Genomic DNA, 27252 nt, shown 5'->3' with positions numbered 1-27252 from the left:
CTATTTCATTTTTTTGTCTTTCTATTACCAATACCTAACCATAGTGGGTGCATAATAAATATTTGTTAAATGAAGGAAGGAAGGAAACAAGCATTTATTATATGCCTACTATGGGCCAGGCACTGTGCTAAGTACTTTTACAAATATAATCTCATATGATCTTCACTACAGCCCTGGGAAGTAGGAGCTATTATGATCCCCATTTACAGCTGAGGAAACTGAGGCCAACAGAGACTAAGTGGCATAAACTTAGGACATGCCTGAAGCTGGATTGTTCTGTATAATCTTTCACCAAACTGTTTCTATGAATGAACGAATACATGAATCACACTGATAACTGCTTGGCCCTGCCATCTCTTGGTGTGTATTTTAGGAAACTAGAATAATTTTATTATTGACTTGGGAAGATAAATATGAAGACTTAAAATCAGACAAGTTCTAAAACCAAATATGGCCTCTGTTATGTTAACATTATTACTAAAGAGAAAAGTACCTATTTGTACAAACATTTTTTATAGCAGCTCTTTTTGTGGTATTGTAGTATTGTAGAATTGGAAATTGAAGGCATGACCATCAATTAGGGAATGGCTAAACAAGCTGTGGTATATGATGATGATGGGATATTATTGTGCTATAGGAAATGACAAGCAGAATGGTTTCAGAAAAACATGGAAAGGCTTACATGAACTGATGCACAGTGAAGTGAAGAACCAGGAGAATGTTGTACACAGTAACAGTAATATTGTTCAGTGAAGAATTGTAAATGATTTAGCTATTCTCAGCAATATCCAAGACAATCCTGAAGGACTAATGAGGAAGCATACTATCTACCTCAAAAGAAAGAACTGATATTGATTGAACACAGACTGAAACATGCTATTTTTCTCTTTCTTTATTTCCTTTCTTCCTTCCTTCCTTCCTTCCTTCCTTCCTTCCTTCCTTCCTTCCTTCCTTCCTTCCTTCCTTCCTTCCTTCCTTCCTTCCTTCCTTCCTTCCTTCCTTCCTTCTTTCTTTCTTTTCTTTCTTTCTTTTTTTTTTTTGCAGGACAATGAGGGTTAAGTGACTTGCCCAAGTTGACACAGCTAGTAAGTGTCAAGTGTCTGAGGCCAGATTTGAACTCAGGTCATCCTGAATCCAGGGCTGGTACTTTCTGCATTGCACCACCCTTTCATTTTTTCTTTTATTCACGTCTTCTTATATGGAAATTTTTTACATAATTGAACATGTATAACCTAAATCTGATGGCTTGCCACCCCAAGGAAGGGGAGCGAGAGGGAGGGATAGAATTTGTGACTCAAAATTTTAAAGATAACAACATCCAAAAAAACCCCAAACATCATTACTTACAACTGAATGGACCCCTCAAAGAACAGAGAAACAGGGAAATCTCAAGGTATCCCCAATTTCCCACATACGGCTCCTGGGTGTATTTTTGTTATCAGTGGGCTCATAAGGTACCCACTGACAAAGTCCTTTCTGGCATCCAAGAATGTGGCCTGGCTACAGATTACCCCTGACCCACAGTCCCATCTTTTAATGAACTCCAAGACAATGTCAGGGCTAACTTGCTGAACCAGGACAGAACATCCCTGGAGCTTAAGGGGACCTCTGGGTAGTGGTTAAGTGATTCTTGCAGACCCAGATTTCTCTTGGTGAGACAATGGGAAATTCTAGATTGAAATAAATCTCCTTACAATTTCCAGAAGTGAGTAAAAATCTTGGAGAGATCCCAAGTCTTTTGATAGAGAAACTGGAGAGGCATGATGGGAGAGTCAAAAAAGTGCAAGACAGATTGGCTTTGCCCAGTAGGCTGATCTCCGGGGTCAGAAAGATCTGAGTTCAAATGCAGAAGCAGATACTTACTATCTGTGTGGCTCTGGGCAAGTCACTTAACTCTGATTGCTTGTTTCCTCATCTATAAAATGGGGGTAATAATAACAATACCTATATTATGAGCCTGTTGTGAGGATCAAACAAGATAATATCTGTAAAGTACTTTGAAAACCTTAAAGTGATATAAATATTATTGTTATTAATACCTCAGAATCATAGACTTAAAAAATTATCTGATAACTTTTTTCATTTTATTTATTATTTTTTTTGCAGGGCAATGAGGGTTAAGTGACTTGCCTAGGGTCACACAGCTAGTGTCAAGTATCTGAGGCTGGATTTGAACTCAGATCCTCCTGAATCCAAGGGCAGTGCTTTATCCACTGCGCCACCTAGCTGCCCCTAATTATAGACTTTTGAAGCAAGAAAAGACCTTAGAAGCCATGTTATCCAACCCTCTTGTTTTAGAGATGAGGGTACTGAGGCTTTACAGATATGAAATGATTTGCCCAAATACCCCCCCCCCGCCCCGCCCCAGCTAGTCAGTTGCAGAATCAGAACTGGACCCTGAGTCTCTTCACTCTGATTCCAAGGCTCTTCACATTATATCATGCTGTCACTTCTGTGAGTCAGAAAAATTGCCAGGTCAATAAAGAGCAAGTATTCAGAGAAAACAGAGGCAGTAAAGGGTCAATAGTATGAAAACACACAATATTATTAGTCCACAATAGTAAATTTTCAGGGCTTCTTTAATTCCATGGAAAAGTCCATACTTAAAAGTGAAAAAACACTTTAATTTATTTCCAATTGTCTGCATGGGGGGAATTAATATATATATGTATGTATGTATGTGTGTATGCATGCATGCATGCATATGTATGTGTATATATATGTGTACATGTGTGTTTATATACACATACACATATGTATGTGTATGTATATATGTACATGTATTTCCCCCCCACCCCAGGCTTCATTAGTAAGTCTTGTTTTCAAGTATTTGGTGAGATCTTCCCCTACTCTACCTAATTAACTTCTCCTGCTTTGTTTCAGTCCCACCCAGCCAATGGGATGGAGAGCCTTAAAGGTGAGCTCTGTAAAAATATCTGCTCAAGCCAGAGAGACCGTACATTGAAGGAAAAGACAAAGGGGTGGGAGTGTAAGGGGCTAAAATTCTAGCTAGTCTGTCTAAAATATCTAATGAGTGGTCCCCAATAAATTATAAGCTTTAGCAAGAGTTAGACTTTTAAGCATTTATTAAGGAGAATAAGAATTTGGTGAAGAGAGAGAAAGGCCTAGATTCATCTATCTATTAAAGGGAGAGCGCATTTCTAGCTCCACTCTCTACCAGAGTCCTGATGAAAGAGTGTGAGAGAGCCAGCCTCCCCCCTCTTCCTCCCACTTCCTGACACCAAAGAAAAGCCGCATGGCTTTCCCTCAGAGGTCTTCTTCTCATGGTGGAGCTTTCCTACAGTAAGTCTCCAGCAGGTGGCGTCATTCCAATCATTACAGGAGGAAATGCTCTCTTTGAGCAGAAGTGATGCTTTTCACCACCAGCATGCAATGGGAAGCAGGGAAGCTTCTCTGAAAAGAATTGGAGGAAGGATGGATAAAGCTGGACAACTTCCCAGATTCTCTGGAGCCAAGTATCAATAGTGTGGCTTCATTACTTTGTTTGAAATGAATTCCCCAAACATTGGGTTCACTTGCATTCAGATGTAAGTAACTTACTTTTATATAGCACTTTAAGGTTTAGAATAGGCAGCTAGGTGATGCAGTCAATAGAGTTCTGGGCCTGGAGTCAGGAAGACCCGAATTCAAATCTGACCTCAGACTATGCAACTATGCAAATCTGGGCAACTCACTTAACTCCGTTTGCTTTAGTTTCCTCTTCTATAAAATGAACTGGAGAAGGAAATGATAAAACACTCCCATATCTTTGCCAAGAAAAACCCAAACAAGGTCACAAAGACTGACTGAAACATGTTTCAGATGTGACCGAAACAACTCAACAGCAATGACAACAAAGTTAAATAGAACTGAGCTGAGGATCATCCATCCTATTGTTCTCTCTGTTAATGTGGAGAATAGAGAGTTGCACTGATTCTGCCATGGTTTATATATCCTAAGACAAAGCTGCTAAGATGCAGTCATACAGGGCAGCTAGGTGGCGCAGTGGATAGAGCACCAGCCCTGGAGTCAGGAGTCCCTGAGTTCAAATCTGGCCTCAGACACTTGACACTTACTAGCTGTGTGACCCTGGGCAAGTCACTTAACCCCAATTGCCTCACTTTAAAAAAAAAAGATGCAGTCATACCTTTCTCAGTATCAAGAGTCAGGGGGAGAACACAGTGTGTGTGTGTGTGTGTGTGTGTGTGTGTGTGTGTGTAAGTCTCCTGACTTATAGGAAATCCCTTGTGTGAAAATGACTTCCACTAGGTGCAAGTCAGTAATGTGAAAACAGGAGTCACAGAAGTTACAGGAGAAAGTTGGTGGCATAATAAATGCAGTGCTGGGCTTGTAATCAGGAAAGCCTGGATGCAAATCCAGCCTTAGACATTTACTAGCTGTATGACCCTAGACAAGTCACTTAACCTCTATGTGCCTCAGTTTCCGATACTGTAAAATGAAGCTACTAATATTGCCTACCTTGCAAAGTTTATATGAGGATCAAATGAGATGATATTTGTAAATGCACTTAGCACATAGACCAGACATATAGTAGATGTTATCTAAATGCTTCCTTCCTTTCCATTATAGTCTTAGAGATTCCTGGGGAAATGAGAGATTGACTTGTATATGGTTACACAGCTAGTGTTTTCTAGAGGGGCAGGATTTGAACCCAGGTTATTCCATCTTGTCCTTTATCCCCTGGGCCACACTGTCTCTGTCATATAATCTGCATTCTTAATAATGAAGCTAAAGTAACTGAGCCCATGGCCGATGAACACTCTTCTAGAATTTGATTGTCATGCCAAGTACAATGACCCACACAGCAATTTGCCGATTGCATCACCTCAGTGTTAGAAACACTACTATGAGAATGTGGTATGGAAGTTGGCAGTATTTAGTACCCAAGACAGACTTCCCTGAGGGGATTGAGTGAATTCTGTACACTGTAGTCATTTATTGAGGCCAACAATGGCACATTGTGTCTCAGTAGGTCAAGAAATACAAGCCCCCGCAAAAAAAATGAGAACATGTTCTTCTGTAACCTGAGGAACATGGAATCTCCATCCCACTCCAATTACTGGTCCACTGTTGGGTCTGCAGCACAATAGTCTAAGAAAATTTGCAAACCCATCATCATTTCCCCACAACTAAGGGCCCACTGTCATTAAAGAAAACAATTAAATCTAACTATCAAACAGTGACAAGAACGCTGGATTTGGAATAAGAGGCTCTATGTTTGAATCATTACTCTCCTACTTGTTTCCTGTGTGACCTTGCCCCAAGTGTCTCCCCACTCTAATCCATCCTTCATTCAGCCACTAAATCAAAAATCAGCCACGGGTGTGATTTTTCACCTTCCCCCACCCCACCTGGAGTAAACTCCAGGGGCTTTCTGTTGACTCCAGGATCAAATACCAGATACAATTTGGCCACCTAGCCACTTCCTCTTCTTTCTCATCTTCTGTAAGTAAGGTGTACTTCCCAATTTTTCCTCTTCTATCCAGTGACACTGGCCTCCCAGCTGTTCCACAAACAAGACACTCTATCTCTTGGCTCTGGGCTTTTTCTTTGGCTGTTCCCAATGTGTGAAACACTCATCTTAATCTACTGGGTTCCTTCAAGTCCCAACTAAAATTCCATCTTCTATAGAAAATGTTTCTCAACCTCTCTTAATTCTAATGCCTTCTCCCTCTTAATTATTCCTTCTTTTTACCTGTATAGAGTTTGCTTATACATATTTTTCTCCCCGATTAGATTGTAATCTCCTTGAGGGCAGGGACAGTCTTTTGCCTTTTTTGTATCCCCAGCACTTAGCCTATTGCCTGGTACATGGCAGGTGCTTAATGTTTATCAACTATTGAGCAAGTCATACAACCTCTTTAGACTTCAGTTGCCTCATGTGTAAAATGAGGAAGTTGAACTAGATGACTTCTAAGGTTCTTTTCAGTTCTACATCTATGACCATAAATCCTTATACCCTGACTAGATCATCAGAGATGTCCTCTGCATTTTGAGGCTGTCTACCATGAGGAAGGAATGGAAACTACTTCATAACAGACTCCAATCATAAAAGAAAGGGATAAAACATCCAGATAGTCAAGTCTAATGAACTTACTACTGGGGGTTGGGATTCCAGTAGTCATCTCTTTGCTTTCAAGCGGAACTGGTATTCCATAATTGGAGTGGTGTTGGTGCTGGTGCTGATGCTGGTGCTGGTGCTGATGGTGGTGATGATGGTGATGTCTTCCTGGTGCTTTGGTGGGAAATGGGGTTCCTCCATTTTCTTCAATGTTGAATAGCAGCAGATTAGAATTGTTGAGCACTGGTGAGGGCAAAGGATAACTACAGGAAATAAACAAAAGTTAGAACTTAGACAAACAAAACCCTTCAACAGTCTGGTCATTGTTTTTCCCCAAATGAGTAACTGCTTTTTCTCATTCTCCAAGTAGAGAGGGGCTGTAAGGAAGAAGTGATTTTTTTTTTTAGGATAATGTGTTATTCTTCAAGTTGTGACAGTGGTTCCCAATCATTTTAAGGATGATAACCCATCTATATGTATATACATATATGTTTATATGTATATACATATGTTTATATGTGTATATACACACATGTATATGTATACACCTACTTACAGATTATAAAATATACTTATATGTGTATGCACATGTGTGTTTATATCTATATATACACATTCATGTTCATATATATTTAATATTCATATAATATATAAATATTCATAGATCCCTACATGATAGTAATTGTGTCAATTGATTAAGGAGATCTGTGATGACAAAAGGCTACTATAAATTCAACAATACTTTAAAATGAATTAATATTTTATTAATCACAAAACTAAGAAGGCATGGGGTATAGAGGACAGAGAACCAGCTTGGGGTCAGAAAGACCTGTGTTCAGTTTCAACCTTTGACACATACTGGCTTCGTGACCCTGAGCATTTAGCCTCTCAGTGCCCCAGGCAACTCTCTAAAATAGAGGTGACACTCACATGGTCTAGGCATGAAGCCCACAGCATTCCCATGTACAGAAACAGAACAAATATAATTGGGAAATATTTAACAAAATAAATAAAAATACAGTAAAACATAGTGTTAATATGTTTTTTTAAATGTTATATATTTGTTTATTTATTTTTGTGGGGGCAATGAGGATTAAGTGACTTGCCCAGAGTCACACAGCTAGTGTCAAGTGTCTGAGGCTGGATTTGAACTCAGGTTCTCCTGAATCCAGGGTTGGTGCTTTATCCACTGAACCACCTACCTGTCCCTAATATATGGTTTTCTAAGTTAATATGCACCAACAGGGATCCTTATGTATAGTTTAGTGTTCCACTACCCCTATTTCTATTTGAATTTGATACCACTGTTCTAGACTGACAAAATTACAGTACTGGTGTTGTTCAGTTTTTTCAGTCATGTTTGATTCTTCACAACCCCATTTGGGGTTTTCTTGGCAAAGATAATGGATTGGTTTGCCATTTCCTTCTCTAGCTCATTTACAGATGAGGAAACTGAGGCAAACAGGGTTAAGTGACTTGACCAGGGTCACAAAGCTAGTAAGCATTTTTATCGCCAGGACCAGCACTCTATCCACTGCCCCACCTAGCTGCCATATTTTGTTAGGATTAAATAAAAATCAAGGGGTAGCATGATCTATGGAAAGAAAGCTTTCCTCAGAGTCAGAAGAACCTGGGTGTGAGTTCAGATTCCAACACATGTTGACTATGTGACTCTGGGTCAGTCACTTAATAATGATAATAGCTAGCATTTATATAGTACTTTAGGTTTGCAACACACTTTACAAATATTATTTTATTTTCACAACAATCCTGGGAAATAGGCACTATTATGACCCCCATTTTACAGATAAGGAAACTGAGGCAAACAAATGATCTGCCCAGGTCTGAAGCTGAATTTGAACTCAGGTCATCCTGACATCAGGTCTAGTATTCTAACTTCTCATGCCACCAGGAAATTTCTTAAAACTGTAAGTTGCTAAACAGTTACAAGATCTACATTGATAGAGGAAACTTCTTCACCAAATAGTTTCCTATACTGATTAAATCATTGGTTAGGAAGGAAGGAAGGAAAGAAGGAAGGGAGGGAGAGAGGGAGAGACAATGCTTAGTGGACATATGGATTCTGGAACTCTTTGTTTATGGACTCAGGAGCCCCTCCCTGCTCTAGGGCCCTTGGCCCACTGTACTTGCCAAGAGGCAAATAAACTACTTTAGTGAAAAGAGTCAGTCAACATACATTTATTAAGTACCTACTATCAGGCAGCTGGGTGGAGTAGTGGAGAGAGTGAGTGCTGAGCTTGGAGTCAGGAAAACTCTTCTTCCTGAGTTCAAATCTGACCTTGGATACTTACTAGCTGTGTGACCCTAGGCAAGTCACCTAATCCTGTTTACCTTAGTTTCCTCTTCAGTAAAATGAGTTGGAGAAGGAAATGGCAGAAAACCCCAAATGAAGAGTCAGACATAACTGAACACCAAGCACTGCTCTAGGTACCGTGCTAAGCACTTGGGCATACAAGCAGTCCCTGCTCTCAAGCAGCTCCCCCTGGACTAGAAGTCAGAAGATATGAATTCTAGTTACTCCTTTGCTATTGTATGGCCCAAGTACTTCCCTCCCAGAGTCAAAGTTTCCTTTTCTGTGAGCAGGTTGGTCTATGACAAATCATTTCTTTCTTTTTTGGGGGGAGGGTTGAGCAATGAGGGTTAAGTGACTTGCCCAACAGCTAGTAAGTGTCAAATGTCTGAGGTAAGATTTGAACTCAGGTCCTCCTGACTCTGGGGCCCGTGCTCTATCCACTGCGCCACCTAGCTGCCTCCAGATCATTTCTAATGTTCCTCCCTGTTCTAATAGTTCATGACTTTGTGTTGCTATGAGAGTACGAAGGACCTGAGAATGCTTAGCCTGGCTTCTCTCAAAAGCAATTCCCCGTTTAGAGGAAGTACGTGTGGATGTTTTTGTATTCATGTGTATATGGTTACCATGAAGAATGCAACTGTGTTTCTAGATGAAACAGTACATTCTTGCAGAACTAATCCCTAAGCAATGAGCAAATAAACTGAGTGGAGATAGTAATCAAATATTTGCTTCCTACACAGCAGGACAGAACCATAACTAGGAATCTATTCACCTGGGGCAAAAACAATGGGGGTCCCTGGGGTGGAGTTGGGGGAGTGGCAATATGCTAATAGCTCAACTCTGAGTGATTCCAGGGGAATGGGGAGAGGTGCTGACCCTAGACCTACTAGAATGAAAGGAAGATGGGCCATAGTTATGGGACCCTGGAGGCTGCTGATTGCTTTTCATGACATGATTGTTTGTTGTTGTTACCTAGCCTTAAATCACCAAATGGGTGTTGCCTCAGACAAACTGAGCCGGGAAAGATCTTAGCTTAAAAAGGCCAAGGCCAAGGTCTTCCTTGGGGTCATCTCCAGTCCTCCTGACCCATGTCTTGACACTGGACTCTGATGGCTCTGGAGGAGAGAGTGAGGCTGGTGACTTTGCACAGCCCTCCCTTATTTAAATCTAATTCACAGCGAGTCAAAGACATCACCCTCCTGATGTCATTGGTCCTCTTTGAGAATGAAGGATGAACAATAACGACAATAATGTGATTAGGCCATTAAGCCAAAGAGATCTCTGCCAGGCCAGAAAGGGTAGCCCTCCTAGAAAACTTCCTAGCTTTTTTCTCTTCCCCAATCTGTCACTATTCTGTTGATTGCCTGTATATCATAGAGAAGTGAAAGGGACCCCATAAGGTCATCTAGTGCAATCTCATTTCACAAATGAAGAAACTGAAGCTGATTAAAGTTAAATGACTTTTTCATGGTCACACAGATAGTGAAGATCAGGGTCAGGATTTTAACCCAGGGCCTTTGACTCCAGAGCTAGTGGTCTTTCCTTCTTCCATCTTGGAGCACTGGGATAATATCCCATTCACTGCATGCTTATTATGGTTCTAACACAGAATATTCTTCTATAAATCAGCACATAAACATAGTATAGATGCAAACTTTAGTAAACCATCTATGCCGTCACTCTAGGGTCAGTGTTTCTTTCTATATACCTTGGTCTAGTCTTTGTCTCCCCCCCCCCAAGATTCAAGCTTAATCTTTCTTTCATTGGTTCACTGAATTCCTCTTGGTATTAATTGTAGGGGACAGATCATAGAGTCATAGATCTAGAGCTGCAAGAGCCCTCCAAGGTCATCTCTTCCAACTCCTCATTTTATAGATGGTCATTCAGATAATAATCAAAAGCAGGATTTGAATCCAGTTCCACTGATTCTAGAGCCCATACTATTTCTATCATGCTGCCAAGCTGCTGGATGTTCACTCCATCAGAGTGAACTTTGATACTCAGAGATGAATAAATGAGCTTTTATCAAAACCAGTCATTTAGATTTTATTTAAATGCAATACTGATTTAAGTGATCTTATTTGTACATTTGTACTTCACACATTTTATGTGAAATTGATCTCTGATAGCCTACTACTATATCATAGGATCAAAGATTTAGGGCTAGAGGGGGATTCATGTCCAACCCTCTTATTTTACAGATAAGGAAATTGAGGCACAGAGAGCTAAAGTGACTTGTCTGAGGTCACAAAGCTAGTAAATGTCTGAAGTAGGGTTTGAACCCTGATTTTCTTGACTTCAAGTTCAGTTTCCTTTCCACTACGTCAATCAGTCAATCAATCAACATTTATTAAATATCTACTATGTGCCAGGCACTGTGCTAAGCAGTGAGGATACAAAGAGGCAAAAGACAATCCCCAAACTCAAGGAACTTACAACCTAATGTTGCCTCTGTTAGCTTTTGCTATTTTCCTTCATTTTATTTTATTTTTATTTTTGCAGACAATGAGGGTTAAGTAACTTGCCCAAGGTCACACAGCTGGTACGTGTCAAATGTCTGAGGCCGGATTTGAACTCAGGTCCTCCTGAATCCATGGCTGGTGCTTTATCCACTGTGCCACCTAGCTGCCCCAATTTTCCTTCATTTTTGAAGATCTTTCCCTGGTCACTTGCAGAATTTGTTGTTTATCAATGGAATTGTTATATTTAACCACTGTGTGACTTTGAGTTTTTTGAGCCTTGGAAGTTTTTTCAGGAGATGATCTATGGTTTAGATTCTTTCAACTGGCACTACTTTTTTCTGTCTACATAAGTCCAAGGCAGTTTTCTTGTATTATTTCTTGCATTATGGTATTCAGGTTTTTCAACTTATATTCTTCTGGGAAATCTATAATCCTTAAATTCTCTCTATATACCCTGTCTTACAGATCAATATTTTTGCTTGTACAAAGAGCATGTTTTCTTTTAATGTTACTCTTTTTTAATGTTATTCTTCTTCGACTGTCCTTCACTTATGTGTATTTGCATTCCCAATCAATTGTCCTTTTCCTGTTTCTTTAGTGAGACTTGTCACCATAGGTTCAAGTTTTTCTCTTCTACCAATTATTTTTGCCATGCAGTTCATAAATTCTGCTCTCAATTTTCATCTCTCTCTTAAAGCAATCATGAATAGCATGTTGTGATTCTATGTTATCAAAATCCACAAAGGTGTCTGCTTTATCAGGTGTTGAATCATTTTCCTTTGTTTTGTAGTCTATATATCCATAGATGCCTATACTTGTTTATTAGATCTAGAAGCCATATTTCCATTTGCCATTAATGTCTTCCCAACTAATTTATTTGCTTATGCTCAAGGTCTGTGAGTTTTCCTTCTCTGGAAAGCTTTGTTAATTTCAGTCTCCCCACCCACCCCTTACTTTCACTTATTGCTCACTTTCTGACTCCCTCCCTATTGATGGGGCTTTCCCTGTGGGCTAGATCTGAAAGTGTCTCAGCCTCCTCCCACACTGGTCAACTAATTTTTCACCAGACTAGTTTTCTGTCCCAAGTGACTTTTGAGGGGACAAAACTAGCTTAAGCTATATGCTGGGTTCTTTCCCTTAGGTTTATTGGAACACCACACAGTCCCCCATACATAGCATCCTGTCCTATTACCTCTGTTCCTCCATTGTCTGGTCCATCAGTACAACGTGATACCACACAGATACTATCATGGCCTGGGAAAAATTCTGCCATTTGAAGTTTGGATCCTTGTGGAACTGGGAGGAATGAAGGTCAGGTTGTAGTGTTGAGCTCTATTATAAGCCCAGACACATGTCCCGCTCCATTCCCCCTGGTCCTTGACTCTCCTACAGAGTTCTACTGCAGCACAGAAAGCTGCTGTGGAGCTTTGTGAACTCAGCAAATTTCTGTAGTTTGGAGCTTGGAATTCCATGGCACTGGAAAGGAGGAGAGGGAGGCAGGTTGTAGGGTTGCATTTTGTTGCAAGTCCTTGGGTCAATCGTAGCCTTGATGCTGGTAATGTGGTAGTAGTTTGGGGAGGAGGTGCTGAATGAGCATGAGATGGGTATTAGTTTATGGACTTTTAACCTTCTTTCCAGTTCTTGGTGTCCTGTGTCATGGAAACAGCTGAAATTACTCTATCTTTGGTACATTACTTCTGTTTTTGGAGAGGCTTGAGGGATTGTGAAGATTAGAGAAAATGTCTAGTCCTTCATCTTGCTGGTCTCAGCCTGGAAGTACTAACTTTTGCTTCTTCTCTCTCCCCCCCCCCCCCCCTCTCTCTCTCTCTCCATTTCTCCTACTATGTCTTACATTCAATCCTATAGGTGTGAAGTCTGAATGCTGCCCTTAGTCTCTCATAATAATATTCTCCCAAGAACTTCCCTTTTCCCAAATATTTATCCTCATGACATCTCCACCCTCATAAAGTCTTCCATTATCTCAAAGTTAGACTTTAGGAAGGAAGTAATGTGTTTGAATTAATTTACACTAAGCTGTGAACTACTTATAGCAGTATATATACTTATATACTTCTGGCAGGGATATTAACATTTTAAAAAGACTTGCTAAAATACTTGTTAGACCCAAATGAATTCCTAATTAGTGAATAATATTAGCAAGTATTAGTGAAATATTAGCAAGTATGAAAAAATGTGTGATGCCACTTGATAGTAGTATATAGTGGGCTAGACTGGGAAGTAGAACATGTACTCGAGTCTTGCCTTTGATAAATACAGACTGTGACCCTGGGCAAGTCACTTAACCTCTTTTTTTTTCTTTTTTCTTTTTTTCCCCCTTTCCCCCCTTTTTTTTCTTCTTCACTTAACCTCTTATGCCCTTGAATCTATATTTGTGAAGCATTTCCTTTCTGGGAGTTCTATACACAGATGAAATCACAGGTCTAAATATCCCCCCAAAATAAAGAATTTTAGAAGTGATCTCCTTTAGGGCAGAACTGTCTTTTATCTCTTTTTGTTGTCCCAGCCCTTAGCACAGTGCCTGTTACATAGTCAACAATAAACAAAAGTTGATTGATTGATTGATTGATTATTAGAGAACTTGGAAGAGAACTCAGAGCAGTTCCTGGCATTTACTAAGTACTTAATAAATTCTTGTTTATGATGTAGATAATGTTTATTGATGACTCATATCCAATCACAGGTGCCAAGCCTTAGGCTGGGAAGGTCAGTAGAGCCCCAAAGAGCCATAGCTAGCTTAGGGTTTCTTCCAGGGCACTGAAATTCAGAGGGTCTAATGGTATTTTCAGCCCTTCAGCTATCAGCAACACTTGATGATTGAACTTAGGGATAAGTTTGCTGGAAGAAGAACTTCAAATAAGAAGCAAGAGCTGAGGTTTTCCTCCACTTGGCCCCTTTCCCTATTGCAGTCATCAGCCTCCCCAATCCCTTCCCTATCCCTGCCTGCCCAGAAGTGCCAGTTATGGAGGGCCTGTTCTGAAGGGAGTCTGCTCTTTCACACATTCTGAGCATCAGAGAATCAAAAACTGTACATCTGGAGATTCAGATTGAGAACGGAGTGCTAGCTTCATATGTGGAATCTTTTCAGGGAATGACTTATCCCCAACTAGCTTGGGATGAGGCTATTGTCCTGACACTGGGTCTGAGCCTGAGTTCAACATCTCTGTTGTTGCTCTTCAATCAGTTCAATCACGTTCAGCTCTTTGTGACCTTGTTTGAGACTATCTTAATAAAGATATTGGAGTGATTTACCATTTTCTTCTCCAGTTCATTATGTTTTTGTTTTTGTTTTTGTTTTTGTTTTTGTTTTTGTTTTGTTTTGTTTTGTTTTTGCAGGGCAATGGGGATTAAGTGATTTGCCCAGGATCACACAGCTAATGAGTGTCAAGTGTCTGAGGCCGGATTTGAAATCAGGTCCTCCAGAATCCAGGGCTGGTATTTTATCCACTGTGCCACTTAGCTGCCCCCTTCTCCAGTTCATTATACAGATGAAGAACCTGAAGCAAACAAGGTTAAGTGACTTGCTCAGGGTCACACAGCTAGTGTCTAAGGTCATATTTGAATTCAGGTCTTCCCGATTCCAGGCCCTGTGATCTATCTATGGAGCCACCTAACTGCCCTTCGACCTCTCTAGCCAAATTGTTATGCCAGTTATTTACTGACCCAGATTTCCAAACAGACATCTGTATGCCCCCACCCATTCATCACCTATACCCTCAGCTTCTCATCATTCAGAGAGATCAGCCACCAAAGCTGGCACCAGTGCCCCCACGCTGACTCTGTACTCTGTCAACACAGCTCTCTGAAGTACAGAGACCAGAAGTCATCAGCTGGCCCTTCCCTTTCCCCTTTGTTACAGCAGGCAATCTCCCAGTCCTAGCTCCTTTCATTTCTGTGATAACAACAATAATAATTAAGATTTCTGTAATACTTGAAGATTAATAGGATCATAGGGGCAGCTATGTGGCACAGTGGATAGATCACTGGCCTTGGATTCAGGAGGACCTGAGTTCAAATCCAACCTCAGACACTTGACACTTAACTAGCTGTGTGACCCTGGGCAAGTCACTTAACCCTCATTGCCCTGCAAAAAAAAAAAAAAAAGATTAATAGGATCATAGCTGGAAGAACTCTTAGAGGCCACTAAGTCCAAGCTGTATTTTACAGATGAGGTAACTGAGGTAAAGAGAGGTTAAGTGACTTGTCCAGGGTCACAAGCTAAGTGGCATGATTTGAACCCAGCTCCTCCTGACTCCAAGTCCAGGACTCTAATAATAATGATGATGATGACAATAATAATAAAAACAACAATAATGGGGCAGGTAGGCGGCACAGTGGATAAAGCACTGGCCCTGGATTCAGGAGGACCTGAGTTTAAATCCGGTCTCAGACACTTGACACTTACTAGCTGTGTGACCCTGGGCAAGTCACTTAACCCTCATTGCCCCGCAAAAATGCCCCCCCCAATAATAACAACATTTATAAAGCACCTACTATGTACCAAGCACTGTGTTAAATGCTTATCTGATCCTTACAGCAACCCGGAAGTTGGTGCTATTATTATCTCCATTTTACAGATGAGGAAACTGGGGCAAACAGAATTTAAGTGACTTGCCCAGGGTCACAAAACTAGTGCGAATTTGAATCCAAGTCTTCCTGACTCCAGGCCTGGCTCTCTATTTGCAGTCCTCTCTGTCACACAGACAGCAGCGCACCAGTCATGCCCAGAAGAAAGATGAGAGAGTGATGGAAGCCTAGGGCCACAGTGAGGAACATGCTTCTAGCCTGCAGATGCAGGGGGGTTGCTAATCACCTCTCCAATAACCCTACACACTTTACAATCCTCTGCTGATTCTGCACTGCCCATTGTGATCACCAGGGAGAACAACTCCCCATACCCCAGGTTTCAGGTGACCCGGGGAGAGGAAGCGTGCTCCCACTGATGTCAAAGCTCTGGTTTCTCTCTAGTGGTTTCACGGTTTCATCCCCTCCTGTGACAGACAAATTATTGGATTTTATGGTAACACCACATTACCCTTATGCTCCTGTGAGAGAAAATGGAAAGAGAGGCAATAGAGAAAGACCACCTAAGGGGAAGAGAACAGAAAAAAAGAATTCATCCTTTCGACTTGGCTATTTAGCCAGTTAGAAAGGAATTGATGGTGTTAGCAGGAGTTTTACGAGGGATCACCAACCAATCAATAAAATAGCAAATATGCAGGGGGTTATTAGGAAGCTTGAAGAAGATGACAAATCTTTTAGCACTGGTCTGAATGTTAGAAAGTTCAGATACAAGTCCATTTTTTCTACTTGTGAGCAGTGTAACCCAAGGCCAGTCACTTTTATTCTCTGAGATTTAGCTATTGTTATTAATATGCTGCACAAACGTGAGTTGCTATTATTAGGCGTTGGGAGGCACTTCAGGGGCAAACAATTGTCTAATGCCCTTCCTCTATCTGTCTCTCTTTTTTTCTTCCTCTCTTTTTTTTTTTTTTTTTGGTGAGGCAATTGGGGTTAAGTGACTTGCCCAGGGTCACACAGCCAGTAAGTGTTAAGTGTCTGAGGCTGGACCTGAACCCAGGTCCTCCTGAATCCAGGGCCGGTGCTCTATCCACTGCACCACCTAGCTGCCCCTCTTCCTCTATTTCTTAACTGCCTATGGAGCGTGGTATAAGGCAAGGGATGCAGACATGAAGTCAAAAAACCTGAGTTCAAATCCTGTATCTACTATTGATTGAACCTTGCAGCAATCGTGTGGTAGAAAATACTGACTTTGGGGTCAGAGTACCTGGGTTCAGATCCTGTCCCCATTATTTGTTACCTGTGTGGCCTTTACCACTCTGCTCCTTGGTTCCCTTATTTGCAAAATGGGGAGATGATAATTTCCCAACCTACCTCTTATGACTGTGGTGAGGAATTGTCCTTTGTAAACTGTAAAGAGATTTAGAAAGGGAGCTTTTGTTATCATTGAGCTATTTTTAATTTTTGCTGTTTAGGAGAAAGAACAGCTGTGTAATCCTAGGCAAGTCATGACCTCTTTGCACCTGGGGATAATAAGACTTTTAATTCAATTCAACAGAAATGTATTAAGTCTCTACAATGTGCAAGGTATCATGCGAGGTGCTAGAGAAACAAAGATGAAGAATGAAGCATTCCCAGCACTCTAGTGGCTTACATTTTGCATTTTACATTAGGAAAGTGCTTTGTCAACCCTGCAGAGCTACAACAATGTGGGATGTTATTTATCAGTTCAAACAAGAAAGGCCAAATTATTCTGGCCTGTAACATTCAGCTCAAGGTAGAATGTTTGCTCTTCATTGGCCAAATGCATGCAGCATTGGGAATGCGCTTTTTTTTTTTGGTGGGGTAGTGAGGGTTAAGTGACTTGCCCAGGGTCACACAGCTAGTAAGTGCCAAGTGTCTGAGGTCAGAATCCAGGACCGGTGCTTTATCCACTGCACCACCTAGCTGCCTTGGAAATGCTTTTATCATAGAAAGGTACTGCAACAGTGATAACTCCCTAAATTGATTTTTTTATTTGGCATTTCATTTTTCCCCAATTACATGTAAAAACATTTTTAACATCTATTTTTAAAACTTTGAGTTCCAAATTCTCTCCCTTCCTCCCTCCCTCCCCCCTTTGAGAAGGCAAGTAATTTAATATAGGTTATACACATGTAGTCATGCAAAACAATATAGTGATAACTTCTACCAGGGACACTGGAATGGAGTCTGTTTTGGAGTGCTAACCAGACCCTCTTCCTATGAAAAAGCAAGTGCTTAGCAGCACTTATGGCCTCTTGAATCCTTTGACCTATAGAGACTCTCCACTACCTGTAGATATTCAAACCAGACATACCCCTTTAAAATGTGTTGGGAACACTGGAAAAATGCCCAGTGTCCAAGCACAATGGACACTGACTCTTTTGAAGTGTGGGGTAACTAAAAGAACACTAAGTAACCCTGATAAGTTTGACTGTACTGTGTTAGAACAGAACTTATTCATGCGTACAGAAAAGCTTGGAAACTAAGATGCAACAAATGATAGCAAGGCAGGAAGTTCACTTAGATTTTTACAGAATGAATCATAGATTCAGATAATAGCAGAACTAAAAAGGACCTCAGCAGTCAGTCAACATGTCCAATCCCTACCCAAATAACGAATCTTAGAATAACATACCCCAACATGCAACCTTCTAGTATTCACTCTAAGATCTCCCTCAACAGGCAGCCCACCCCACTTTTGGACAGCAATAATTAATAGAAGTATCTGTGCATATTGAAACAAAATACATTTCTCAGAAATTGTGGATGTGATTTACTAATGAAAGTGCAAGGTATGGAAAATACCAAAGAATTATACAGTATACCACTGTGTATGGGGATGGCACACATAGCAGAAGATTAAAATTAGGATAATTTTAAACAGCTAGGTGGTATAGGTGGATAGAATTCTGGGCCTGGAGTCAGAAGACCTCAATTGAAATCCTCTCAGATACTTCCTATGTGACTCTGGGAAAGTCACTTTAACTTTTGTCTGCCTCAGTTTCCTCAACTATAAAATGGGAATAATAATAGCAATAGTCAATAAACATTTATTAAGCACCAACCATGTGCCAAGCACTGTTCCAAGCACTGGGGATACAAAGAGAGACAAAAGATAGTCCCTGACTTCAAGAAGCTCACAATCTAATGGGCAATTCAGCATGCAACAAATATGTACAAACAAGCTATTTATAGGCTAAAGAGGAAATAATTAGCAGAAGGAAGACAGCAGAATCAGGAGAGTTTGAGAAAGCATCTTTTCCCCAAGACTGAAAGGATCAAATGAGATAATATTTGTAAAGCACTGAGCCCAGTGCTGACACACTAAGTATGGAAATGACACAGATATCCAAAGATTAGCTTAAAGATTATCCTAATCAGGTCTTAAAACAACATAAGGCAAATTCTTATAGAATAACCTTGTTGACATATATATATATATGTGTGTGTGTGTGTGTGTGTGTGTATACATATGTAGATATATAATTATGTTCATAAAGGATTCTGTATTGTACACAAATTGAGAACAAAGTCAATGGAAGCTATTACTAATAACAACAAAAAGATATGCAGGGGATTGGCAAGTATGATAAACAAACATTCTTAGTTATCAAAGTACTTTAACACGTGGACAATCTGCCAATCCTTTGTAAACTGAATTGAACAGGAATAGTTTTTTGTAGCCCAGTTGCTCCTTTGCAGATCTTAGGGATTTGGTTTTGAAACAAGGAGAAAAATGACCATTGACTTTAGGTTGTCACCTTCTGGCCTAGGATGGGTGTGAGAGAAACTATGTTTAACCATCAACATGATCGGGAAGCATTAAACTGAGCAAGTCCATTAAACTGAGCTGACACTTATGGTACTTCCCTGTTAAGTAGATGTATAGGAAGGTACCAATCTCTCTATGGTTCTTAGAGATCCCCAATTCCACCTAGAAAGGATCAGAGAGTAGGATCATAGAGCTAGAGCTAGAAGGGACTGCACAAATCATTTAGTTCAACCCATAGATGAGGAAAGTGAAGCCCAGAGACCAGTGTCTTGCCCAAGGTTATTCAGGTAATTTTTTTTTAAATCATAGGTTTTAAACCACAGGCTTCTGACTCCAAAGCTAGCATTCTCTTTCTTTCTTTCTTTCTTTCTTTCTTTCTTTCTTTCTTTCTTTCTTTCTTTCTTTCTTTCTTTCTTTCTTTCTTTCTTTCTTTCTTTCTTTCTTTCTTTCTTTGCAGGACAATGAGGGTTAAGTGACTTGCCCAGGGTCACACAGCTAGTATGTGTCAAGTGGCTGAAGCTGGATTTGAACTCAGGTCCTCCTGAATCCAGGACTGATGCTTTATCCACTGCACCACCTAGCTAGCTGCCTTTACTAGTATTCTTTCCACTGTGCCTATGCAAATTCATTTGTCTAATGTGGATTTACTCAATTAGAATTAGCTCCGAGTGTTCAACCTATTGGTAAAACCCTGCCTCTCTCATAACACTTCTTACATTTCAATTGTGCTGTGATCATGTGACCTTGACATAATGGAGTTCTCTCCCCAAAGGGTGGACAGAATATACTCTCTCTCTCTCCTCAGCACAGAAGCAATAACCATAAAAATGCTCTCCACATCCAGAGAAAACCTTGGAGTCTGAATACAGAATGAGGCATGCTATTTTCACTTTTTGTTTGTTGTTGTTTTCTTCTTGTGGTTTTTCCCTGTTGTTTTGATTCTTCTTTTATCACATGACTAATGTAGAAATATGTTTAACATAATTGGACATGAATGACCTATATCAGATTGCTTGCTGTCTTGGGGGGTGAAGGGAAGGAGGGAGAAAAATTCAGAACTCAAAATATTACAAAAATGAATGTTGAAAACTATTTTTATATGTACTTGGGAAAAATAAAATATCATTAAGTGCAAAACCCTCCAATAACCATAATAAAACAATACATAAAACATCTATGCTCTTGTTGTCCTTGAACATACTTCTAAGCCCAGGAAGCACTTGGATAGCGACAAATTGCTCTGAATCTAGGAGTTCTATGGCAGACGTGGATTGGTTTGTTTAACCCTTTATAGCTGCTACTCATGAATAAGTGTAGGAAGCACAAAACAGCCCCCAACTGATGGTCTGACACCACCAGTTGGGTCAGTTTTTAGATAAAAGCTCAGGAATTCTAGATTTGAGATTCCTCCTTGTCGTGGAACAGGGCACAGATTTGAGATCTGATCAGAATTGAAATTCCTGATGGCCAGGGTTTTTCCACTTGGTATCCTGTCACTGGCAGAGATCTCTGATTGCTTCTTGCCACGACCTGCTTATTGCTTGGGGAGTTGGGGTATCAGCGATAGCAAGTCAGATATGAACAGAAACTCTCTGCTTTGCTCATCATCTTGCCTCTTCTCTCCCTGCCCCCCCCCACCTTGAGTCATTTAGTTCTGGTTCCTTGTGGCCTTGAGGCATATCACATGCCCACTGATCCTTCTACTGAGCAGCTAAACTTGGATATTTGCTTCTCCTTCTCAACTCTATTGTTACAGGAGACATGAAGGTAATTTATATATATATATATTATATATATATGTAACGTATGTAATATATATGTAATATATATGTAATATATATATAATATATATTATATATATATATATATATATATATATATATATGAAGAGCCCAAATCACTGATCCATACCTTATAATGTAAGAAGAAACTAAAGATGCCTTTTTTTTTTTTGCAGGGCAATGAGGGTTAAGTGACTTGCCCAGGGTCACACAGCTAGTAAGTGTCAAGTGTCTGAGGCTGGATTTGAACTGAGATCCTCCTGAATCCAGAGCCGGTGCTTTATCCACTGTGCCACCTAGCTGCCCCAAAGATGCTTTTGATAATGGCTTGGGATATGTAACATGAAAATATATAATAAAGCCAAAATATTGTTTCTACAGTTGCAGAATGGTGTAGATCCACAGGAATAATTATCCATTTCTCCATGCAATTATTCATTGAGATACAGACAGGGACTGGCCTCATGATTTCTTTAGTATAGGAAATTCCCAGATGAGGAAGCTCCTTCTACAAATGCAAGTCACAGCACCTTCTCTGCAACTTAGAGTCTTAGAAAAGTGCCTAGAACACTGAGAGGGTAAGTGACCCAGTCAGTATGGGTCAGAGCTAGGACTGGAACCCAGGTCTTCTTGACTATGACACCAGCTTCCTAGCCATCACAACACATATTCATTGATTGCTATTAATTACTAAGAAGTAAAAGACGGACACCCATGCTTCAGGTTCATCTAGCAACTGAATCATCTACTCCATTTCTCTCTAGCCCCTGTTCCATCCAGCACAATTGGCTCCATCCTCCAACTCTTCAATATCTCCCAGTATCTATTGTCAGGAAAAGGTAATTGAGGATCAGGGCCACTCTGGACACCCAGCATCAAGGGGATGTTTCTAAATACCCCATAGACTAGGAAGGTTGTGCACTGGAAGCATGAACCTGGGAACCTTCAAGGATTTTCCCATCACCACCATGCCTCAGAGTCATATCCTTAGAAGGTCTTTGTCTTCCCACAAAAGTCTGTTGTGATATAAGAAACCACCTTATTCCCATCCTTTTGATACATTATTTCACTAGATTAGTGAACATTATGGGAGGGTGAGAAAACTGATTCACTATCTAGTGGACGGCCACAACTGAAGCAGCAAACCAGTAAAGGCTGTAGGTGACCCAGTGTCAAAGCAGCACCTTCAAAATGGTGTGCCACATCCTGCAGAAGCTCCTTCTTGACACCAGATGATGTTCCATTATGGCAAGTTTCTTGGATAAGTTAACACAAAGGAAGCATGAATAAAGACCCAACTAGAGGGGAAACCAAAGCTGCCTCATGGAAGCTTTGGAAATATCAGTTTCTACAATGGACTGCTGTGAATCTGGAAAGATGAAGGTCAAGGTGAACTGAGGTTTTGAGTTCAGTGAAAGGTTCCTTACTCTCAGGTGGCCAATGGAAGGGATCAATGTTGTAAACACAGAGACAAGCCTGAGAAATTGAGGATATATATGAAACTTTAACAATGTCTTGGCACAGTCTCTAGAGTGCTGGTCCAGGAGTCAAGAAGACCTGAGTTCAAATCCAGTCTCAGACACTTATTAGCAAGTCATTAAACCTGTATGCCTCAGTTTCCTCATTTGTAAAATGGGCATAATAATAACACCTATCTCCCAGGGTTGTTGTGAGGATCAAATCTAATAATAATTTTTTTTAAGTGAGGCAATTGGGGTTAAGTGACTTGCCCAGGGTCACACAGCTAGTAAGTATTAAGTGTCTGAGGCTGGATTTGAACTCAGGTACTCCTGACTCCAGGGCCGGTGCTCTATCCACTGCGCCACCTAGCTGCCCCTCTAATAATAATTTTAAAGCACTTAGGCCAGTGACTGGCACAGTGTGTTGTATAAATGTGACCCACCATTTATTATTGTTTTGTAAATCTGAGTTTTTAGAGGCTACAGAAGCATGGAAACTTAGAGATAGAACACAGGGATCTTATAAGTTTATATAGTTGAATACCCTAATTTAACAGATAAGGAAACTGAGACCCAATGAAGACCATGACTTAACCATGGTCGTGGTGTAGTACATTGATGTAAAATTCTTCTTTTGGGGGGGGCGGGGCAATGAGGGTTAAGTGACTGACCCAGGGTCACACAGCTAGTAAGTGTCAAGTGTCTGAGGTCAAATTTGAACTCAGGTCCTCCTGAATCCAGGGCTGGTGCTTTATCTACTGTGCCACCTAGCTGCACCCATTGATGTCAAATTAAAATAGAAACAGGGCCACAGAAAAATACCTAAGGATTCCTGCCAACTGCAAATTCTCTGAGAAAACCACATATCACCATTATCAATGTTTTATTGTATTTTTGTTTTGTTAAATATTTCTAGGTTCCATTTTAATCTGGTTGGGGCCACACTTGGGAGTGCTGTGGATTGTAAGTGGTCTGTGGGGCATGTGTTGAACCCCACTGATATAGGAGATAGAAAGCTAGATTGGTGTCAAGAGAATCTGGATTTAAACCCCACCTTAGGTGTTTTCTAGCTGAGTGCCCATGGACAGTCATTTCATCTTTCTCAGCTCCAGGCTCCCCATTTACAGAATGGTGACAGTAACAGCACCTACTTCACAGGGTATTATGAGGATAAGATATATGTAAAGTGCTTCACAAAACCTTAAACACTATGTGTTACCTATTATTACTATTGTTTTGGGTGATGGGACAGCCTTAAAACCTAGCTTTCCTGATTCTCTGTCCAGGGACCTTTTTGCCCTTATTTTTGTCTTAATGTGTTTCTTTTCTACATCACCTTGATTTCTAGTTATATGCCTTCCTACCCTCTCCCTTGCCTTATGAATCATCCCTTGTAAGAAAGCATAAAAAGAAAAGGAGGAAAAAAACCATTAGCAAACAGGTACATCCATGGTGTCTGGCATTATATGTATAGTTTTTTGTACCCATAGTCCCACACCTCCACCTAGAAAGGAGAGAGGTACATTTTTTAACTCTTAGGGCCAATTTTGAGAATTACAATTATACTTTGTGCTATATTATGCTGCCTTTGGGGTCCTTTCAGTTGATTAGGATTGTTGTTGTTGTTTTTCCTTCATTCCCAAAGACAACCATGACATCAAAAGGTAATGTCATGACTTGCACTGAAATGGATTTAATTGAGGGTGGGCTGTGCAAGGTCACCAACCTCACTTTCTCTTCCAGAGCCATCTGGGTGGCAAGATACACATCAGGATGATTGGTGATGTCCCTGGATGTATTTAAGGCAATTGGGGTTAAGTGACTTGCCCAGGATCACACAGCTAGTAAGTGTCTGAGGTGAGATTTGAATTCAGGTCCAGAGCTCTATCCACTGTGCCACACTTTTTTCTAGAACAGAATTCCTTTCCAAGGGATCCATGAGAATGCCTCACTTTTTTGGGGGGGGGTGAGGCAATGGGGGTTAAGTGAGTTGCCCAGGGTCACACAGCCAGTAGGTGTTAACTGTCTGGGGTCAGATTTGAACTCAGGTCCTCCTGACTCCAGGGCCAGTGCTCTATCCACTGTGCCATCTAGCTGCCCCTGAATGCCTCACTTTTCAACGATGTACCTCAGAAACTCCATTTTCCCTGATAAGACTCATACTGGTCCACCTTCACAAAAAGTAGATAGTAATGGAGACAGGGAAGGATGGTTCTGACATGTATGGCTGTTGGTTCTGTGAGCAAGTTAAAAAGTACAATCTTAGGGGCAGCTAGGTGGTGCAGTGGATAGAGCACTGGCCCTGGATTCAGGAGTACCTGAGTTCAAATCTGGCCTCAGACACTTAACACTTACTTGCTGTGTGACCCTGGGCAAGTCACTTAACCCCAATTGCCTCACTAAAAAAAAACAAAACAACAACAAAAAAAGTACAATCTTTTTTGGTAACATTAAGAAAGGCATAGGCAAGATGACCTACATTGAGTTAAATTCTTATCTTTTTTCAGATAATGAGAACAACTTCTTTGTATTTACATGGTTTTCCCTCAGTAGGAGGGAAAGACAAAGTTGGCTAAGTAGTATAAAGTATTGGGCAAAGAACTACAAGCTGGCCATACCATCAATATACATCCTAATTGGCTAAATGGGTGAATCCTGAATTTGACCTGGGATTGAAAGAATGGAAGGAGGAGCTCAATCTAGAAAGCCACGTGGATAGATGCTTCAAATCTTCCAAGTGTTTGAAAGATAGGAGGCCCTTCTTAGCTGAGGCTACTGGTAGCTTAGAACAGGGAAGGCCTTAGCCTGAATAACTTTAAAGATTCCATTAGAAATCTTGTGCATCACCCAGAAAAAAGATAGCTTTCTTTTCTGTGTACTTCTAATTACCTTACCCTCTTAAGCCACTTCTGAAGTTGAACATTATTTTCCTTTGTAAATAAAACCTAGAAAATTCACTCTTTTCACTTGAAGTATATGCGGAAATAGAGAAGGGAAAGATAGAAATGGCGGCAGTAATAGAGATAGGTGGCCATTAGCATTCTTTTTTATTTTTTTTTTGTGAGGCAATTGGGGTTAAGTGACTTGCCCAGGGTCACACAGGTAGTGTCAGGTCACATTTGAACTCTGGTCCTCCTGAATCCAGGGCTGGTGCTCTATCCACTGCGCCACCTAAATGCTCCAGCCATTAGCATTCTATGTGGACATATCTCTAGACCCAAGGAGCCCAGCCGATTGAAGCTCTGTGTCTAGAGTTGAGGTTCAACGATCAGGAAAGTTTTGAAAGTAGTGAAAACCTTGGGGCCCGCAAAATACAAGTTCCTTGGGCTGGTTCCAAATAAAAGTGCTCCTGCCCCAGGAAGTTGATTTTTGTTCACTGAAGCACAAGGCTTCAGGCTAGAGATGGAACAAGGCTTAGAGATTACTTGGCCCAAATACCAAATTTTACAGAGGAAGAAATGGAGTCCCACCCAGGGAGGTTTTTACTCATAGGTACACAGAGAGTTTCACCTGGCATTCACTCTGTCTCTCCCTCCCTCCCTCCCTCCTTCTGTCAGTCTTTTCCTCCCTCCCACCCTTGTCTTCCTATCCCCCCTCTGGTGATATCATGGTCTTCTTTGAGAATGAAGGACAAACAACAACAACTCTTTTTTTTTTTTTAGGTGAGGCAATTGGGGTTAAGTGACTTGCCCAGGGTCACACAGCCAGTAAGTGTAAAGCGTCTGAGGCTGGATTTGAACTCAGGTCCTCCTGACTCCAGGGCCGGTGCTTTATCCACTGCGCCATCTAGCTGCCCCCGCAACAACTCTTATAATCAGTTCTGTAATAATGGCATATTAAGGGGCAGCTAGGTGGCGCAGTGGATAAAGCACCGGCCCTGGAGTCAGGAGGACCTGAGTTCAAATCCACCCTCAGACGCTTGACACTTACTGGTTGTGTGACCCTGGACAAGTCATTTAACCCCCATTGCCCCGCAAAAACCAAAACCAAAACCAAACAAAACACACACACAAAAAATAATGGCATATTAAGCCAGCTTAGAAACATCAGCCCAGGGATTCTGGCTCTGCTCTTATGCAGAGACAAGAGGCAGGCTCTGAGGGACAGAGAGGCCAGAGCCTTTGCTAAGGCTCTTTAGAAACAGCTGCAGCCTTCCCATCCTTATTGCTCAACTCTCCCGACTTCCAGATTGTGGGAAGAGAGTCCAAGAAAGAATTTAACAGAACCGGAATGGTATCCATCCCACACCTTGGTGATGGCAAAGGGCAAGGTAATTATGAAGGAGCTACAGCTCTAGGCTTGGTCTTTTCCTTTAAAAACGGGACAAGGGTGCTAGCTCCCAGCACAGGTTCACTGGACAAACAGGCACAGGAACTGGTGGGAGCAGATGAGCAAATCACTGTGGAATCTTGTTGGTTGAAATATTTCAATAGTACTTATGTTATTAATTACCACATGGAAGGAACATTTGCAAAATGTGTGGGAAGCGCTCTGTTACATACTGTGTGTCCAAGAAACAAGGAAAAAGGCCATTTTGGTGGCAGTTTACAGGGGAAGTTTTCATGCTTCTACCCTTAAATAAATTGACTCCATGACTGAAAGGTGGTGTTACAGGCTTGTTGTTCAGTCATGTCTGACTCTTTGAGACCCTGTGGACTATATCACACCAATACTGTCCATCAGGTTTTCTTGGAAAAGATACAGGAATGGGGGGGGGCAGCTAGGTAGTGCAGTGTCTAAAGCACTGGCCCTGGATTCAGGAGGACCTGAGTTCAAATCCAGCCTCCGACACTTGACATTTACTAGCTATATGCCCCT

General features: G+C 41.0%; 1 protein-coding gene across 1 annotated transcript in view; it reads right to left on the bottom strand.

Moving 5' to 3' along the window:
- Positions 1-27252, bottom strand: part of EPB41L4B (erythrocyte membrane protein band 4.1 like 4B) — a 255236-nt gene that overhangs the window by 62665 nt on the left and 165319 nt on the right. The window contains exons 16-17 of the mRNA XM_043977633.1: positions 16772-16807; positions 6119-6345 (exon numbers count right to left, since the gene is read on the bottom strand). Coding sequence (XP_043833568.1) covers positions 6119-6345; positions 16772-16807 — 263 coding nt within the window. The remainder of the gene's footprint in view (positions 1-6118; positions 6346-16771; positions 16808-27252) is intronic.

Source organism: Dromiciops gliroides, chromosome 1 (assembly GCF_019393635.1).
Source record: "Dromiciops gliroides isolate mDroGli1 chromosome 1, mDroGli1.pri, whole genome shotgun sequence".
NCBI classification, from domain to species: domain Eukaryota; kingdom Metazoa; phylum Chordata; class Mammalia; order Microbiotheria; family Microbiotheriidae; genus Dromiciops; species Dromiciops gliroides.
The sequence above is the reverse complement of the archived record's forward strand: the minus strand, read 5'-3'. Positions and strand labels throughout refer to the sequence as shown.